We start from the raw sequence: 19,261 nt of genomic DNA, 5'->3' as shown, positions 1-19,261 counted from the left end.
AAAAATCAAAAACCAAATATATTTACGTTTGGATTTAATTTTATAAATAAAACCAAAAATCAAAAAAACGAATTACCAGATCGAATTTAATAAAGCTTGTATAAATAAGCCCAAAGCTTGTTTAATGTCTATATTAGAGGTGTTAATTAATTAATTAATTATATCACAAAAATTTGGACGAGGCGGTCTCATTATGAGACCGTCAATTTTGGCCCGCCCAATTCACGCGTGTAATAACATTTTAATTTTCTGGGCATTTATCAATTTTGACCTTAAAGGTATCAATTTTGAAAATTGATACCTTTAAGGTCAAAATTGATACCTTTAAGATTAAAATTGAAAAAATGCCCAGAAAATGAAAAAAAATTACCAGATTGTTACATGTGCCAATTGGATCGGGCCAAATTGATGGTCTCATTATGAGGCCGTCTCATCCAAAACCAACTGTATTTATATAAATAACAAAATAAGATTTTAAGTTAAGCAAAATTAGGACTTAATTTAGCACACTCCAATTGACAATTCATTAAAATCAAAAAGATACGTTAGAGGATCAAATTTGGCAATCACAAGAAAACAAGCAAAATATAAAACAACGTATACACATACAATATACATACCATAGAGACAAAAGGCATCCTATTTCTTTGGAGGATGCAGACTAATTTGGTCCTACTAGTAATTGTGACAAGTGATTTAGGTCAAGTGAAAATTGAGTTTGATTATTGATACAAAAAATAAATTTATTTTTTTTTTTATTTTTTTTATCTTTAAACAATGTACAATTCTTACAATTTTTTATATAGAGTATGCGAATTAATTTGCAAATAACTAAATGCAGTCATAGTAATTTTTAAACTAGTTAACCTTATCTATTGTAAGAAAACGATGCCACTCCAGCTACTGAAAAGACAAACTCAAAAATAACATTTTCAGCCCTCGTTTTGGAAAAGTTCAATTAATTGGTCAAAAATATTTAGCTTTTACTTATTTTGTCATATTTTCCTATTTGTTACATTTTAATTTCCATCATCACATTTTAATTCTATTAACATCATCCACATATTTTAATCACGTTCTTTATCAAGTAGTAATTTTATTACAACTAAGATATAAAATTTGGAGTTGTTTAGTGTTGCATTGATTGTTGACATTTTTTTTCAAAGAATATTGTTGACTTGTTGGTAGGTCAAAAGCAAGCAAAAATAAAAGGCAACTTGACCGATTTTTTTTTTAATAAACGATCAACAATTAGTATATAATTTTACGAAACATTTTCCTAAATAGCTAACTTATCCAACTAGCTTAAATCGCAACACAAATACTCTACGCTTTTGAAATAATTGACTTATTCAGTTAACTTACATTGTATTCTTCCATTCCACTTATTTTGCATTATTTAAATTTAAAAGTTCATACATCGTAATCCAATATAATGCAAACTCAGTGGAACACACGAGTACACAGTTGGGCGCATTTGACAATTGGTTGTTAGCTGTTGACTATTGGCCTTTTTAATTGGCTTATTTGACCAGCTGAAAAATATTTGTTGTTTTTGTTAGCTTTTAAGCTAGTTAAAAAAGCCAGCTGTTATGAAGATATTTGATAAATTTAGGTATTGATTGTTAACTATTTATTAGAGAAAAATGGGTTAACAAGCCAAAAGCCAATAAAAAAAGCTAATTGAAATGTTTTTTTTATTTTGACTTCAAAGCCAATTTTTCAGCAAGTTTATAAACTATTTACCAAACACTTTTTTTTACTATTTAACTAATCAATAGGCCAAAAACTAAAAACCAAAAGTCAATCACAATATAAAAGCCAAATACCAAATGTATGTACTCCTATAGTTTACACATACACTAACAAACAAGAAGAAAAAAAAAAAGTAAAAAGGGACGGCTGAGATTATAGGAATAAGAAATGAGCCGGCTCGCTGTATGAGTCGGTAGATTCGAGGAAATGCAACAAATATAGTAGTAGGTCGTGACGATATTGTGCACGCTTTCAATCTCCTATTTCTACCCCCTTCTTTTTCTTTCTCTTTCAATCACCTGTTCGTGTCACTCTTGTTCTCATTCTACACCTTCAGGTACTTTTTTCTCTTCCCTTTTCATCTTTGTATTCGACTTCTCCCTTTCCAAATTGTTTTTTTTCCTCAATGTTCTTCATTTTAGTTGTTAGATCCTTCTGCTGGAATCCTTACTTTGTTATAACACATAATGTTTTGTACTTTCTTGTTACACTGTTTGAAGATCTGATTGCTGACTGACATGCTGTTTACAAATTTACAAATAAGTTTAAACAAAATCGTTTGATGGTCTATGAGTTAAATCTTAATATGTTGATTTTGATCTTGAGTAGTGTAATGTATTTTGTTCGTCTACTGACCATCTATCACTTGTGAATGTATAATTGTTCTTCCGGGGTTTGGTTTGAGTTTTATTGATTACCATTGATTGATGGTTTATTTTTGGATCCTAATTTGTGTCTTCAGTAATTTAGCTTAAGCATGATCGATCTTTTATTTGAACCAGGGTTCTGTAATTGGATTGCTAGTTTTTATGAGTTAGGTTGAACCATGTTGTATTGGAGTGTTTGAAATTTGAAGTAGTCAAATTACGTTTCATTTTATTAGCTCTATGAGTAAACATAATAATTAAGGGAGGTATTGTTGCTGGTTCTAGATGTCATCTTAGCACTCGTCTTGCTTCTTCACTTTGATTGTCTTGTCAAAGTATAATCTATATTAGCGATGATTTTGTACGTTGATTTGTTTGGATTCATGTAGCTAACCCAATGTAGTTGAGATTAGGGCTTCAAAATTTTGGTATTCAAATGTTTGGATTTTTTCAATGAGAGGTGTTTTACACTATTCAGTTTATAGTGGAGAATTGGCTGCCCGAGGGATGGCAGGGTTATATGTTATCTAAACATTTGATGTAATTGAGCTTATTGATGCAAAATGTCTCAAAAATAATTGATGGTGACCTGGTGAACAGGGGTTGTGTACATCCAACCCGACGTAGGCTGGAGCCATTGGGCATCGGGGTAATAACATGTTGTAATGACTTGTTTTATTTCATGCCCTTGCTTGATTAAACATAGTTCTCGAGTTATTTGGATTTTGACATCATCACCTTTTACTTATGAGGCTGGTTCTTTTAAAACCTGTTCGACTGTCAACAGAGACCTTTGTGTATCATAGTTGCTGATCCTCTCTTGCTTCATATTTGTAGGTTGATTTGATTTTCTTTGTCACTCGGTATAACAAAATGGCCACAGCAGCAGCTACAAACATGGCATCTGCTTCAGTTGCATCTTATAATGTGAAGGTAGGAATGGTCCAAAAAATGAAGCCATCTGGTCTGCAGATGAAATCCACCTTTGATTTTGGGAATTTTAGTGGTCTCAAAGCAGCAGCATCTGTAAGCTGTGAATCAGATTCATCTTTCTTTGGAAAAGATGGTGTTGCTGCTCTGCGTAATTCTTTCAAAACAAGAGCCGTGAGAGAAAACACTCAATCTGTTACCTCTCTACAGCCTAAGGTTGAAGCATCTTTCAAAGTGGCTGTCCTTGGAGCAGCAGGAGGAATCGGTCAGCCATTGGCACTCCTTGTCAAGATGTCCCCACTAGTTTCTAATCTCCATCTTTATGATATTGCTAATGTCAAGGGAGTTGCAGCTGACATTAGTCACTGTAATACACCCTCAGAGGTGTTACCTTTTACTGGCCCTGAGCAGTTGGGAGATGCCCTGAAAGGTGTAGATGTGGTTGTGATCCCGGCTGGAGTTCCCAGAAAACCAGGGATGACTCGAGATGATCTCTTTAATATCAATGCTGGTATAGTGAAAAGTTTGGTCGAAGCTGTTGCTGACAACTGTCCAGATGCCTTTATTCACATAATAAGCAATCCAGTGAATTCAACTGTGCCTATTGCTGCAGAGGTGCTGAAACAAAAGGGTGTTTATAATCCTAAGAAACTCTTTGGTGTAACTACTCTGGACGTTGTTAGGGCTAACACATTTGTTGCTCAAAAGAAGAATTTAAAACTCATTGATGTTGATGTCCCGGTGATCGGTGGACATGCTGGTATAACCATATTGCCATTGTTATCTAAGACAAGACCGTCCGTGAGCTTTTCTGATGAAGAGGTAGAAGAACTAACCGTAAGAATTCAGAATGCTGGGACAGAGGTTGTGGAAGCCAAAGCTGGGGCTGGTTCTGCCACACTGTCTATGGCATATGCTGCTGCTAGATTCGTCGAGTCTTCTCTACGTGCTCTTGACGGAGACTCAGATGTCTACGAGTGCTCGTTTGTGCAGTCAGAGTTAACTGAGCTTCCCTTTTTTGCATCGAGAGTTAAGCTAGGAAAGCAGGGGATTGAAGCTTTTGTCAATTCTGATCTGCAAGACCTGAGCGACTATGAGTCCAATGGTCTTGAAGCTCTCAAGCCAGAGCTAAAGGCCAGCATTGAGAAGGGTATGGCTTTTGCCAACAAACAACCCGTCACTGCTTAAGTTGTCTTTTAAAATTGATCAATGATATGAGAATGCTTAGAACAATGTGATGTTCAAATGTTAGATTTCATCGATGCTCTCATTTTTGTAGCCTATAGTTTAATTTTCGTAGGGGATAAACTTGAGTATGAGGCGTTAATGCTATTTTAGAGATGGCGGTGGAGAAACTTGTGATCTGTGTTACGAGAAAATGTGTGTTATGTTGTGGTTGATGTTCATTTTGCAGTATCCATCTTCATGCACTGATTGCTGTGTTTTGTTTGCTATGTTTGATGTATGTAAACTCAGCAGAGCAGTTCTCTCTCAATCATAAAGCCCTGGCTTGGGCAGAGTTTTGAATAATTTGTATTTTGCTTAGTCCTAATTTCATAGCTGATTGGTCATCCAAACATTCTTATACCCTTCCATCTTTTATACATGAGTGTATGACAAAACCAACACAAAGTTATTTTCTTTTATTTTCTCTTCAATATATGTGACTTTAAAACTTTCTTACTCTATGTCCCATAGTGATTGCTATAACCGATTTATTCAAATGAGAACTTTTTAAAGTCAATCATATCAATATCGATTGGACGGAGTACCAAAAAATTATGATTGTAACTCTCCATGTAAGTCACCTCTATTAAACTTTATGCTTAACATCTTGATCGGTATTTTCAATTATGTGAAAAGTTAAGCTAATAAACTTAAAACACTCATTTATAAGGCTTACCCCTTCGTATCCAACTTAATAAAACTTCGGCCAATGAGGGCTTGATTGCATACAAACACCGAGGTTAGAAGTTTGTGTTAGACGGCTACTAATTTGCCAAGTTTAACCATATTTTTTTCTATGCATAATCCAAAATATACTCTCCTTCGTTGTTTCTCATTCCATATCCACAACCCTTATAGATGCTTTTAAATCACTCTAATCTCTATAGCTTCCGATTACCACCATTCAAATCACTGCACCCCGAACAAATACAGAAAAACAAAATAAGAATGAAAGCAATACAAGTAGGAAGTTGGAACTGCTTGAACAACATATAATATAGAAGATTCCAATAACTGATAACTATTATTCAATGACCTAGCTGCTATTAACAAAAACAAAAAGTTTTAGAAGCCCTAATATACTTCATGATCAACAAAAGAGTCCCTCAAATCTAGATTATACGGAAAGATATTCAACCAAAGCAGATGGACTATCGCTTTTTTAGCCCTGTAACCGCTTCCCATGAGTGCAAGATGTGGTTGACTATTTCATCTACGCCTAATCCATGCTTCACCTGACGAACAACACTTCATCATTGTCAGTTTCAAACTAAATCGCGTAGCCATAACAATGCTTATATTTGCATTGTTTTAATAGGATTATAGGAAACATGGAAGGGAAATGGAGGTATTGGATGTCCCTAATTTGGATACCAATAGGGGAAAGGAAGAAAATGGAGGGAAGGTAATTGGATGGAGGAACTCGTTCACATTTTATGCAAAAAATATCCTTTCAACACTGGAACGATTTGGAAGTAAAACACACCAATCTTCCCTCCCGTTCATTCAAATAATTATCACATTTCTATGATATCATTTAAAATATAAGCCAAAAACTAAGGATCCATCAAACGTGCGAATAATTTAAGGCAACAGAAGCAGGACGAAAAATGATATCATCATGAGCGTAAGCGAGTCATTTGGGTCATAAAGGTACAGGTTAGGTGGGAACAAGAAAAAACCAAAAGGCTTGGTTCAAAACCTGAGCAAAGACAAATGGACCTCCATCCCGCATGCGAAGAGCATCTCGCTCCATGATACCCAAATCAGCTCCAACTGCAGCAGCAATGTCAGTCTTGTTTATAACCTGCAATTGAATGAACATGAATGCATGGCTAAGGTTGAATCGAAAAGAATTATTGCTAGAATAACTAGGGCAAATAAACCACACATACAAGAAGGTCAGCTTGAGTAATGCCTGGCCCTCCTTTGCGTGGAATTTTATCTCCACCGGATACGTCTATTATGTAAATGATGTAGTCTGCAAGTTCCCTGCTAAAGTTGGCAGCTAAATTATCTGCAAAAACACATTTATATCAGAATCTATACGAGTATCTATGAACACTTAAAAGTCTTTCATCAGTCCTCACCATACCTACTATTACCAACCAATTTTCCCTTTAGTTCCTTCGGTAAAAGCAGCAAGATGCCCTGATATGTAATGATTTTTGTAGAATGATCCTATACAACATTTCATTATCCCAACGGCATAAAATGGCTCCCACTTAGTGGGGTTTAGGGGGTCAAATGTACACAAGATTACCCTTGTTAGTGATAACATTGAGATTATTTCCGATGGACCATTGATAGCAAACATCAATTGCAACTTCGGATAAATAAGAAGTGCACACGATTTAATTGAATCATTTTAATATAATCCATTATGATATGAAACCAAATAACTTATACAAATGAACTTTTTTTATTTTAGGATCTTAATTGCCTGAAACTACAACGTGAGAGTTATTATATAGAGAGCCACGGACAACTATGCATGTTTTAAAAGGCTATACAAGAAACTTCAGACATGCGAAGTACATATAGCACAAGAGAAACAACCAGAACTTGTAACAAAGTTTGTTCATCTACTCTTGTGACTTGCGAGAGACCATCTCTCAAAGAGTCGACCTTAAAACAAGAAGTCCACATTCTTATTTTCTCTTTAATTATTATTAATTGGGCTATTTAGCCCATATATCTAATGCATCACTCGGAGAGACTGCCTCTCAGACTCTCACAACAATTTGCCAAGTTTGTTAGGCAGGCCCATTAGTCTTACTGCCTCCTACCTTAAACTTTTAGGGTGATATGGGAAAGTTTATTCACATGTTCCAAAATCTAATTCAAGCACAATAATGCTTCTTTTTTCTAATACGATAATACCAACATAATGCGATTTCAGGGTTACACACAACACTTTGCAACAAAAGTGACATGTCTACGATCAATGTTAGTGAAGACAGACAATCAACAAGATGAGACATCAAATGATCAATGTGTAGAAGAGAAGTAATTACCTCCTCCTGATTCACAAAGAAGTATGTCTGCTTTGAATAAATTTGAAAGCTCTTCAAGAGGACCAAGATTTATACTGATATCTTCACGAATAGCGGCATGCGGACAGCCGCCTGTTTCCACAGCACGAATCCTTTCCTCTGGAAGTGCACCATGCTTTATTAAGAATTCCCCATCTTCTTTTGTAAAAATGTCATTAGTCACCTATATTAACCATTGATGATTCCTCATTAAAAGGTAGTACAGACCACTGTCACATAATTCACTAATCACCTTGCGAATCGTGAATCAAAAAAAGCGAATTATGATCGGTTTTGGGCTATTTTCGGATCATTTTGAGTGAACTGCAGATTCAAAAATCTACAATATGACTGGAATTGAACCAAATTCAATGCAAAACTTCTACCAATTCAATAAGGGGCAAAGAGCAAAATAGGTAAACAATCTCTCAAGTTTCAACCATTCCAAAATGATAATTGCTAAATTGATTAGAAATTATAACATAATAATTCATATGCAATGCAATATTATTGGAGATGTTTGATGGAAACTCAATTGAACACCAGAACAATGATTAGGAATGCAAGCGGTATTTGGTATATTTACAAAAATCAGAACATAGACATATCTTCTTGTCATTGAGGGATTCAAAGGAACAGTTGTGCTTACAGCAGCAAGACTATATTTGTCTCTCAAAACATTGCACAAAGCCAGCATCAGAGCTGTTTTCCTGCATAACATTAACCAAATACATAATCAGAAGCAGGATCAACAGAACAAATTTTATTATGGAAAAATTATGAATAATCAAACATTTTATTGATTTTCCTACAATAATCCAACTTTTAATTAACCATAAATAATCCCAATTTTAGGGTCACTTACTCAATATCACTTTTGCCCAAATGATCACCGAGTTTTGCAGGTTAATTGCGAAAGAAAATAATATAAAATCAAAAATAAAAAATATTAAAAATTAAAAGTTAAAACTTAAAAGTAAACTTTATTTCTTATTTGATTCTTCTAAAATTTTTCAAATTCTTTTACAAAATAATTTAATTTTGTATTTACTTTTTTATGCAAAACTTGTTACGTTCTTAGCAAGCACTCCTTATAGTTGGAATGTTGAATTATTCATAGTTAATCAAAAGTTAAAATTATTGTTGAAAAATCAAGTAAAAGGTTAAATTATGCCGACTAATTTTTCATTTTATTTTTCCAGTAAAAAATGTCATAGCCTTCATCCCAACATAACTTATTGGACAATGTCAGCTTATTTAGATAGTTTTTGAACAAGCTGGGTATAGCATATTTAAAATTAGCTGGTTAAAGCAGTTAATAAAATCAGCTAATCAAATCAACCCCTATAATTAGCTATCAGCTATAAGCTATCGATTGTTGCCAAACACCCCATACCCCATTGTCCTAACAAAATGGGGTCAGCCCAAAGAATTTGTGAATTGTGAGAGGCAAAACAGAAGGAAAAGAATAAAAAGAGTAAAGGAGATACCCAGTACCAACAGGACCCCCAATACCAACAGTAAAAGCCCTTTCCTTAAAATCCCTAGAAATCAAAGGACGTGCCCTTCTGCTGAAAAAGCCTGGGGAGTAAATTGGTTCATGAGTATGTGGTGCTAATCCATCATGACTATGATATACTTTTCCGTCTGCGCCCACCCACGTATTTGCTGCTTCTTTGACCCTGAATTCAAAATCAAAAACACAAAAATCAAATAACTTATGTTTGAATTAACACTGAAAATTGCAAATTCAATACTAAAACGCAGAAATTTACAGTCTTTAAGTTGAACAGATAGAAAAATTACTCATGGGTGTGATCATGATCATGATGGTGATGGTGATGGTGATGGTGATGGTGATGATCATGAGTATGAGGGTGCTGATTCGGGGAATCCATTTTATGATAACGTTTTGTTGAAAGAATGAAAGATAGGAAGGCGAGCGAGGCGAGGGTTATACTGATCCACTACACTTGACTTTAGCTACTCCCTATATAGTAGATAGTTAGACAACACTCATTTGGCTTTCTTATCTTTTTTTTTTTTTACTTCCTCGATTCCCTGAAAATAGGATATTTGCCTACCCAATTTTTAAACTTCGTCACCTTTTTCATTTTATCATCACCCCTTTAAATAAAATTACGAATTTGCCCCTAAATTTAAAAAATTTACAACTTTACCATCCCCTTAAAATTTCTTATTTATAATAATAATAATAATAATAATAATAATATTTAAAACAATAAATTAAATATAATAATTTAAACAAAAATGAAAATTTAATAATAATAATAATAATAATAACAATCACAATAATAATAATAATAATAATAATAACAATCACAATAATAATAATAATAATAATAATAATAATAATAACAACAAGAATAATAATAATAATAACAATAATAATATAAATAAAATTAATAATAATATTTAAAAAAAACAAAACCCAGTTGCACAAAAAACCTCAAGCCAACCGGGGCTCAGTCGCGGAAAAAACCGCGGTTGGACCACGGTTCAGTCGCACAATTTCGTATTTTTTTAATGCTATTTACTTTTTATAACTCCCATTTGCATATTACTTTTTAATGCTATTTAATTATTATTCTTTGTATTTTTTTGTTAATTTATAAATTAAAAATAGTCAATTGAGATTTTATTTGATTTATTTCAACACTAAGATTATTAATATCCACTTTTTATAATATTTTGTTATGTATAATAAGAGATATTAAACATTAAATAAGTACACTGAATAGCCTCATTCATTTTTCAATTTCTTCATTTTAAATCCACCTCCTTTTAAATGATATAAAACAAAGAAAATAATATTGAATCTTTATCGACGCAAGAGTCAAATCACGCAAACTTATGATGAATTTAATCAATTAGCTAGTGTGCCAAGGCTTGGCCTTGCCTTGATGAAGGGAGTCAAGTAGGGATTATTCTTGCAAAATTTCTTTTGAGTACTTGCTTATATGCTTTGTTTTTCTCTTTATTTTTCGTCTTCTTTTCTTCCTCTTGGAGTCTAACATTTACAACACTTCTAAACTCTCCTTTTCTTTTTCCTTCGATTTCCACTGTCCAAACAAAGTGTTACAGACAATGCATATATCGCTGTTTTTTTTTTAAAAAAGCACTATTACGACATGGTTCATCATCCTATGAAGATGTAATGAAAAGGCATCAATTACTAAGAACTAAACTTGAAATATCTCCTATGCACATTAGTGAAACTCGGAAATAAAATTCAAGAGGGAAAAAGTTTGAACCTTCGTAATAAAAATATTAGCTTTATCACTAAATCAACTATTATTATAAAAAAAAAAAATTCGGGGATGATGACACCCCCCCCCCCCCACGGTCCTGCCCTAGTAATCTTCTGCCACTGGTTGCGCAACAGTTGCAGATGTATGTGGGCCGAAATAACTACTGATGTTGACTGCCAAATTGATTGTGAATGTCTTGAAAAGATACAGTAGCAGATCCCCTCCGTTTAGCCTTCTGTTGAGATGGGTGCTCTTTCCATCCGGTCATAAATATCACCTGCATTGTTTTATCGACGATGCGTATTATATATTTATATTTATTTACTTTTACATGTATTGTGTACGCACAAGGTTTGATCAGATACACAAGTTTATGAGTAAACTATCATGTAAAAAACCTTTAGCAATAATATTGGCCAGTTTTTGACCCCTTTTATAATACTCATCCGTAACTATCGACTATCAAGGCATACAACACATTAGGTAAAGGTATTGTTGTCATCATCAAAAATAAGGTCACCAATTGGGTTTCTGTACTCCAGGCTCTCAAAAGAAAACATTAGATACCCATTTTCCCACAAGACTATGCAATTGAATACATTAACAATCAGAGGGTTCACAAGAGCTTTGATTCATAAGACATATTTGATCTCCAAGCATACGTCATTGAATGTAGGGTAAACAAGGAAAAGCCTGAGCATGTTCGTAGTGATGATAAAGGGGAGGTAATGATAATGAATTCTATGCAAATTTGAAGGAATGCTACACCAATATCCATCTTAATGCTTTGATATCCCCAAACCTCTCTTTCTCTTCATAAATTTCTATTGATTTAAGAGTAGTTTATGAGTGGGAATGGAATTAATGAAGTAAATAGGACAAATTAAAAAACCAAATATCAATTTACGGCAAAAGTTTTTGCATTTCTCTCACTTGTAGCCTATTCAAGAAGCCAGGCTTCTCCGAAACAAAAGCATAGTAGTATGATTCTCGCATGACTCATTCTCACTTCTCTATATACAATAATTCTTTGCAGCTAACTGGCATCCCTTTTTTGTTTTCCCACTACAATTCCCACATTTTTACACTATTTTAACTACCAAACAAAGTTCCGTATGTGTTTCTTTTACCGCACTTGGGCCTTAGTCCTCCTTCTAGAATATCTGAAGTAAATTGTGGGATTCTCTACTACAGGTGTAGCAATAAAGCTCCAATACCATGGAATTGGCATGAAATTTTCCTTACAGGATTACAAAAAATGTATAAATGGTGTAAGTTTGCCACCACATATTACTAATACCAAAGGGCTGAAAGATAACACGTATTTACGGGTTCCTACAATGAAATCAGATCCTAAGGTCAAACTATCTGTAAATGAAGCAAGCTGTAAGGCTGTTAAAAGGTTTGGTTAATTTTTATGAATATAAACATAGATATGCATACATATCCAGCAAGCGTGGTGGAGTTTAATGAGCATCACAGCCAATTCACCTGAAATGTTGCCGGAACAGTGCCGTCTTCTGCTCCAAACATTGATTGATAGATAGCAGCCGTTGCCAGTGCCGTCTCTTTCTTCAAAATCTGTCATCATTGCATATCATCAGTTTCTCATTTAAATACTAAAGCATAAGAGTAAAGTACAGAACAAGAATTTCTCACATTGTTCCTCTGCACAAGAGCATTAGTTTCACCCATTGCACGAAGATGTTCAATCAACTGCAAAGCTAAATCAGCAGACAATTTATCACATAAAAGGAATTAGGCAGAAAATTGTGCTCCTTCTCAGTCCTATTGATCTAACTCAGAATCGCATTCTATTGAAAATGGTGAGCAAGTCAGTTAATTTGTTCAAGGCATGAGAGCTTGGAAAGACAAAAAGCATCTAATACCATCACAAAATGAATGTCCAAAGTTAATTTGAAACACTTACCATTTTCATACTTAACAGTGTATTCATCAACATCAACACCTGGAAGGGTGAAGCCTGCCCTTGTCAAAAGATTGCCGGCATCTCGGACCTGAAGGACAAATGATGAATAACTCAGAAATAAAGATAAAAAAGAAAACAGCTGTATCAAATGGTTATAACCATTAGAAAAAAGAATCTGAAACCACAATAGATAAAATATTGGAGAAAATCTTCAGAACCAAGAGCGAGAAGATTACAACCATGGTGTAAATAATACAGTAACGGTCGCAGCTGTGGTAACGTACACGGTAAAACGGTAACGGGGATGATACGATTATTGTATCGCCAAATTTCAGCCTAGACCATGAAATTTCGCTTGAGATGGCCTTAAATGCGGTTATTGTATCACCACATTTCGGCCTAAGCATAAACCATGAAATATAGGTTTAGTAAATTTGAAAGCCTTTATGATACAGCCGATACAATGCGATACGACCTTATTTTTGCACTATGAATACAACTTCAAACAAATAAAAGGATAACAAATATCAAGAGAGGGCCAGCAATCCACTGATTAATATGTGGATGCAACTATGCAAGTACAAGATACACCTCAGAGGAAAAGCCCTGACAGTATGCATAAAAGCAAATCTCTCGGTTGGAAATTTTTAATTGCATACTCCAACTCTCCAAAAAACAAATATCATACAGTAGAGTTCAAGGCCTTTTGAGAAAGTGCCTAAACACAAAGTCGTACAGGATTCACTAAATATCATACTATTATTTTTTTCTTCTATCTTGTAAACCAAAACTACCAACTAAACGTACACAGAGCAGTAGACAGAACAAATTACCTGTGCCAGAGGAGATAATCGAGGGCTTATGCCACCTTCACGTTCCATTTGTGCTAAGGTACAAGCTACCCTCAATTCTCTAAAGTAGAATAGAAAGGTAATCAAAACCTCAACTCCCCAAAGGGCTAGAATTTTTACGACAGTTAGAGTTGGATGAATAAATTACTTCAATGTTTCGCCACCAAGAATAGCAGCTAAAAAGAGTCCATCAGGCTTCAGTGCCATCCTGCACTGCAATGAACCATAACAAAATAAGAATAAAAAAAAAGATAAGGAAACGCATATCAAGCTGTAGTCATATGTCAAGATATGGAGTACACACATGAATCAGTTGCCAAAAAAGCATATACCTGTATCATGGCTCCAGGAAGATCATTTGTCCAGTGCAGTCCTAAACAGCTGATGACCAGATCTAATGAACTTGAAAATCAAATAAACAAATGAAATGAGGTAAACAGCCGCTCAAATTTCTCATATAGAAAAGTAACAGGCAAAAATTCTAGTACATCTTTTATAAATGTTGGGATCTCAGGATGTACAAATGGCATTTTCTAAACCCCTCAAACAAATGGAGTCATTTTAGAAATCACAATCATAAAGGACAGTAGTGCACACACCTTTCTTTCACTGGTAGAAACTCTTCATCACCTATGACAAAAGATGTTTCAACATTTTGGTCAGGCATATCCTTCTCAGCATCTTTACATGATCTGACCATATCAAGAGAAGTATCCATCATGATGAGCTTTTCAATGCCACCTGGAAGAATAAGTTATCTTATGGTTAATATGCTAGATAATCTAAAATCTTGAAATAGAACTCAGTAATTCAAGAAAATCAGTTCATATACATAAAAAATAATCCTAAACTGGGCACAAGACCAATCAAGTTAAAGTTCCATTCCATCTGTTAAAAAGAATTCTGCGTGATTGTGGTAATGATGGTGATGTGGTTTTCGTACTGGCCTACATGGTCAAAAACCATGAGATATACCTTGTACCAACTTAAAGACACGGTAATCATTACACCATGTGGGTAATATCGCATTTTGAAAAACTTTGTGACTTAGCTGATACAACATGATGAGGTCTTGATTTGGAACTATGACTGAAAGTCACAAAAACAGCTAGTCAAATTTGAAAGTAGAAAATAACTTAGAGAGGAAGGGAGGGAGTAGTAAAATTCTATATTCCTTGGGAAGTAACCGTTATTTAACTACTGTACTGAATTACGAGATTATGGTAATGACTTTGACATTAATAAGACTTAGGCGCTGTCAGATGTGCACACACAACCCTTTCCTAATTCTTCATACATGGGAGCCACTATATATTATGAAATGTTTTGCAATGTATCTATTTTATTACATTACAAAACTCTTTCAAATGTAATAATGTTGTTTATTACTTGGAAAACTAATTTCATGGGCAGTAATCACTGAGTTTCTGTTTTGTCCAACCAAATTGTCTTCCATATGCCTATTTATTTGTTTTCCCCTAAGATTGAAGTCAATCAAGCTACAGTGGTGGATCCAGGGTTTGGAGTCCAAGAGGGCACCAACTAATGGACGAAATTTCGGCAGAGTTTTATTTGTAAAATTAACAACTAATTTTTTAAAATTTGAAAAAATGACAAGTAGAATCACAATAAATTTATCAAAATTGTGTATTCTTGAAAAAGTTTCTCGCAATTAAGTACCATTTTCGAATAAAAGAATGCTAGTAATTAACATCTATCTTAATCATTTGCATTACCTGAACTAATAACAATGAACTTATTTATTAAATTCATTCCACTTTATTTAAAAATAATGTAGCTAGAGAAAAAGTTAAATATACTCTAAAAATAATGTATATGCTGTAAATAGATAGTGGATTGATCTATTATAGTGCACGTTCTTTATAAGATTGTCTTACCGTGAGACGACCTCAATTGGGTCAGCCTAAAGTATTTAAAAAAAATGCTTATCGTATAAGTGGGAATTCAGTTTTCATTGTTTTTTTTATATGTTTTTTTACTAATAGGCTGCTTGTATGGGCACGCCTCAGTCTCACGGTGAGACGGTCTGATACAAGACTTTCTAAAATTTTAAATACAAAATATCATAAAAGAAAATGGAACAAAAAAAATCAACTCACCTAATAAAAAAATGGGACAAAATAAACAAATAAGACAAAATTACCTAAAATGAGGGAGAATTTATCATTAAAAGAATTCACTTTTAATTTTACACTTATACTCTTACCAATAGAAAAGTCTACTTTGAATTTTTTTTTAAAAAAATGCCTAGGGGAACGTGTTCCCATAGGCCCCTATATACATCTGCCACTGATCAAGCATTTACATCCTTAAATAACCCCAGTAGCATATATTATTTCAAACAAACTCATATCCAGTCCAGTTGATCAGTCCAATCGCAATTAAGAACACCAGCATATCTGGCACCAAGTTCATCTCATATTTGTTTCACCTTCACGGTTCACGCCGACAATTAAACTCCAAGAATTACAAATAAATCATTAGATCCTAGACCAATCACGGATTGGCTCTGATCCACTGTCCTCACGGATATGCACAACTTTCATCCCAAATTGTTAAATTTACTTCAAAAACAACAAAATACTAACCAAACTGAAGCAGAGTCAAGTCAATTAGACCCTAAGTAAACAAGTTCCTTTCATGTTGTAACTACTTAATCACTGACCAGTGACCATAACAACGAGACCACATAAACTTGTAGGCTGTAGCCTTTATTTAATCTTACACCCAAGGCCTAAAAAATATTGAATCGGGAGATATTCGTGGCTTTAGCACCTAGAACTAATCAAGGATTTCCTAGAGCATTTTTCTGATTCTGGAAAGAGAAAGTGGATACCATTGGTTCTAGCTGTATAATTTTTCAGACAAATTTCTGTCCATAAGGGAGATCAGAAACCCTTCTAGCTTCAAAAATATTTGATTCTAAAATCACCAATCCCTTTTTAAATAAGACATCAAGCACATTCATTCTTCCCAACATATTCAGTATTCCCTTTCTCTAATGGTAAAATTCCAGTAGTTCTGTCTAGAGAATCATGTCAAACCAGGAATATAAACAATAAACTTACCCCGCCCATGCAACAAACGCCTTATTGCCTTTAGGGAGCCTCCCAAACATAATGCGGTAGGAAATGTTTTTTTACAATCCTACAAGGTAAAACAAGAAAGTATAAGATTCTACACGCTAAAACTTCACAAATTAAATTTGAGATGCACTGTATCATCACCCTCATGGGAATTTTGTAAAAGACAGTGCAACAGAAGCCCAAGCACTAGTTAAATGGTATCAGGAAGGTGTAGACTGTAGAGTCTTAGTCAAACTATTTGTTCCATAACTCCAATCAGCTAGTAATTAAACATGGAAAATCTCTTTACTAAAGCAACTAATTGCATAACAAACATATTCTCCAGAGTAATTAAGCTCTGATAGTTTAACAAGGATCTGTTTCCTTTACATGATAGATAAAGTTGGTTTAGGTACTACCATACTAGCATAAAATTCTTGAACTTTTAAAGGAGAAATATATATAAGTCTTCCAGGCATAAGTGTCATTTTTTTTATGAGAGGCATTTGTGGCATTTAGCATTGGGCAAATTAGGTACAAATTAACTTATAAAAGAATACAACAAGCTGCAAATCAAAGCCCTGATTGAGAAATATTTAGAAAGATATCAATTAGAGAAATGTGCTTTACCAAGATCAAAGGCAGTTGGATCAATACCCCTTAATGAAGAAATTGGTTACTCTCTCTGTCCCCATGAGTTTGCAACATTTTTATTTGATCCGTCCCTTTTACTTTGTGTATTGTCTCCCCATGTTCTTTAACTCACACAATTTCAAAATCCACACATCTTTTATTTTTCCCCCTTTTTAACCCTATTCACACAATTTCAAAATCCCCAATACTTTATCAATCTTTGTGGCATTTGCCATTGTAACTAATCAAAATGTTCGAACACTTACAATCTAACAAAATTGAGTAACTAATCATGAAAAAATCTACCACCCAGGAACCGGCTTACATTCAATGCATATGTCATAAGCCATAATATTCCTTGTCCAATAACAATCCAAGTGTGAGTAAATATCAAGTTCTTAAGTTTTATCTCATTTCGAACATATTCTAACACTTACAATCTTAACAGCTATAACTGGTGAAATTAACTTGTATTTGGTCGTTGATGATTAATATTGAGAAATTGTCACATTGTCACAAACTCACAACACAATAAATGGTAAAATACGGTCCCTTGATTCAATTAGACCTATAAACTTTCACGCCTAATATAAAATGCAAGAGCTGGTTTGATGCTCAGTTACAAGTATGCCTTAGCTCATAAAATCAATGGTGAATGAAGGCAACTAATGAGACCATACAGAGAGCATCTCTTAAATTCCCTCATTTAATGGCGTTTGTACCTGCCGAGGACTTTTATACTATCATAAAAATGATTGTCTGATTTGCTTATAAGCTTCAATATTTGAGGGTTTATTGACTTTGTCAAAGTAAACTAATCCAAGATCCTAATCTATTTGAGTGTGTCTTGAATTATTAACCAATTTCAAACATAAACATGTAATTCAATTGATACCAAAATCTTAAAGTAATTGAAACTTAAAAGCTTGTTTGAGGGGATCATTTCACACCCCAAAAGCTTACCTCTAGGCGATCCAAAAGATTCTCAGCCACAGAATTTACAAATGAATCATCTGGGCGTGCCAACCATGCTGCTCGATCACGCTGCAATTCAAGAAAAAATTTGTAACAACAAAACAATACTAAAAATGGGAAATGTCACATTTGGATAATGCGTTCACAACCTCATCAAACGAATTTTGAGCTAAAAATTATGAAAAAAATACAGATATCCCATTTCCATTCAAGGTATTTTGAAATGGCAAACAAATAATAATCGAGTAATCTAACATCATTAAAGTGAAGTATAAACCAGCCCAGAATCAATTAAAAGAGAAGTTGATGAAAATAAACCTGTATACGTTTGAAATCACGATCGAAAATTTTGACTTTAGAAGTAGTGAATCCGTCAACATTGCCGGTGCAGAATGCGCTTCTGATCTCTTTAGAAGTTGCTCGAATCCAGTTTGATAAACAATAATTGCGGAAAACGGGATTTAATGCTCCCATTGTTCTTCAAAAATACGCTAATTTGATTTAGGAATAAATAAAATATAAAGTAGGATAATTCAAAAAAAAATTAGGAAATGAAATGTAGGAAGTATAGTTTGGCTGTTGGAAATTGAACTCAAATGAGGGTATGATAACCGGCTCACCGCGTGCCCGAGTCTCTGCTCTTCGGCTGTAAATTAGAGCAATTGTCATTAGGATTCGTTTCTAACCTTCGGCAAAGAAGATATTTATCTACGATCTAGAGTCAAGAAAGGATTAATATCTCAAATCAATAATATTGACGTGTAAGATATTGAACACCGTACCGCTTATTTAATTTTTTTTTTGCCAAATACCTCCTAAAAACCGAAAGCTATCCTATGTAAAAAGGGGTAATTTCTTTTATTTATCCTTAAAACCCATAAAATATCAGAAACGACACTAAGTGAGAAGGGAATCCCGCT

General features: G+C 34.0%; 3 protein-coding genes across 3 annotated transcripts; 1 reads left to right on the top strand and 2 right to left on the bottom strand.

The window, feature by feature from the left end:
• Window positions 1-1,953: 1,953 nt before the first annotated feature.
• Window positions 1,954-5,380, top strand: LOC130814494 (malate dehydrogenase, chloroplastic-like). Its single transcript, XM_057680578.1, has 2 exons — window positions 1,954-2,092; window positions 3,240-5,380. The coding sequence occupies exon 2, from the start codon at window positions 3,276-3,278 to the stop codon at window positions 4,518-4,520; it is 1,245 nt and encodes a 414-aa protein (XP_057536561.1). The 5' UTR covers window positions 1,954-2,092; window positions 3,240-3,275; the 3' UTR covers window positions 4,521-5,380.
• Window positions 5,381-5,523: 143 nt separating this feature from the next.
• On the bottom strand, window positions 5,524-9,636 carry LOC130814495 (urease accessory protein G). Its single transcript, XM_057680580.1, has 7 exons — window positions 9,401-9,636; window positions 9,085-9,276; window positions 8,244-8,304; window positions 7,577-7,778; window positions 6,455-6,576; window positions 6,262-6,366; window positions 5,524-5,794 (listed from the first exon to the last, which is right to left on the bottom strand). Exons 1-7 carry the CDS (start codon window positions 9,490-9,492, stop codon window positions 5,711-5,713), a joined length of 858 nt encoding a protein of 285 aa, XP_057536563.1. The 5' UTR covers window positions 9,493-9,636; the 3' UTR covers window positions 5,524-5,710.
• A 706-nt stretch (window positions 9,637-10,342) lies between these two features.
• Window positions 10,343-19,023, bottom strand: LOC130814493 (putative methyltransferase At1g22800, mitochondrial). Its single transcript, XM_057680577.1, has 11 exons — window positions 18,660-19,023; window positions 18,330-18,410; window positions 16,737-16,815; window positions 14,247-14,388; window positions 13,980-14,049; window positions 13,796-13,860; window positions 13,630-13,708; window positions 12,797-12,884; window positions 12,526-12,590; window positions 12,358-12,447; window positions 10,343-11,143 (listed from the first exon to the last, which is right to left on the bottom strand). The coding sequence occupies exons 1-11, from the start codon at window positions 18,813-18,815 to the stop codon at window positions 11,027-11,029; spliced, it is 1,032 nt and encodes a 343-aa protein (XP_057536560.1). The 5' UTR covers window positions 18,816-19,023; the 3' UTR covers window positions 10,343-11,026.
• Between the last annotated feature and the right edge of the window lie 238 nt (window positions 19,024-19,261).

The sequence above is a fragment of the Amaranthus tricolor genome, chromosome 6, assembly GCF_026212465.1.
Source record: "Amaranthus tricolor cultivar Red isolate AtriRed21 chromosome 6, ASM2621246v1, whole genome shotgun sequence".
NCBI classification, from domain to species: Eukaryota; Viridiplantae; Streptophyta; class Magnoliopsida; order Caryophyllales; family Amaranthaceae; genus Amaranthus; species Amaranthus tricolor.
The sequence above is the reverse complement of the archived record's forward strand: the minus strand, read 5'-3'. Positions and strand labels throughout refer to the sequence as shown.

What these genes read in the sequence shown, in the direction of transcription:
- LOC130814494 (XM_057680578.1), top strand. Translation starts at nt 3,276, where the DNA reads ATGGCCACAGCAGCAGCTACAAACATGGCATCTGCTTCAGTTGCATCT.
- LOC130814495 (XM_057680580.1), bottom strand. Translation starts at nt 9,492, where the DNA reads ATGGATTCCCCGAATCAGCACCCTCATACTCATGATCATCACCATCAC. An exon ending in GGGGGTCCTGTTGGTACTGG is followed by an intron (nt 8,305 to 9,084) that starts GTATCTCCTTTA and finishes AATGTTATGCAG; the next exon opens with GAAAACAGCTCTGATGCTGG. An exon ending in GTCCATTTGTCTTTGCTCAG is followed by an intron (nt 5,795 to 6,261) that starts GTTTTGAACCAA and finishes GTTGTTCGTCAG; the next exon opens with GTGAAGCATGGATTAGGCGT.
- LOC130814493 (XM_057680577.1), bottom strand. Translation starts at nt 18,815, where the DNA reads ATGGGAGCATTAAATCCCGTTTTCCGCAATTATTGTTTATCAAACTGG. An exon ending in GCGTTTGTTGCATGGGCGGG is followed by an intron (nt 14,389 to 16,736) that starts GTAAGTTTATTG and finishes TTATTCTTCCAG; the next exon opens with GTGGCATTGAAAAGCTCATC. An exon ending in CTGTTCCGGCAACATTTCAG is followed by an intron (nt 11,144 to 12,357) that starts GTGAATTGGCTG and finishes AAAACAATGCAG; the next exon opens with GTGATATTTATGACCGGATG.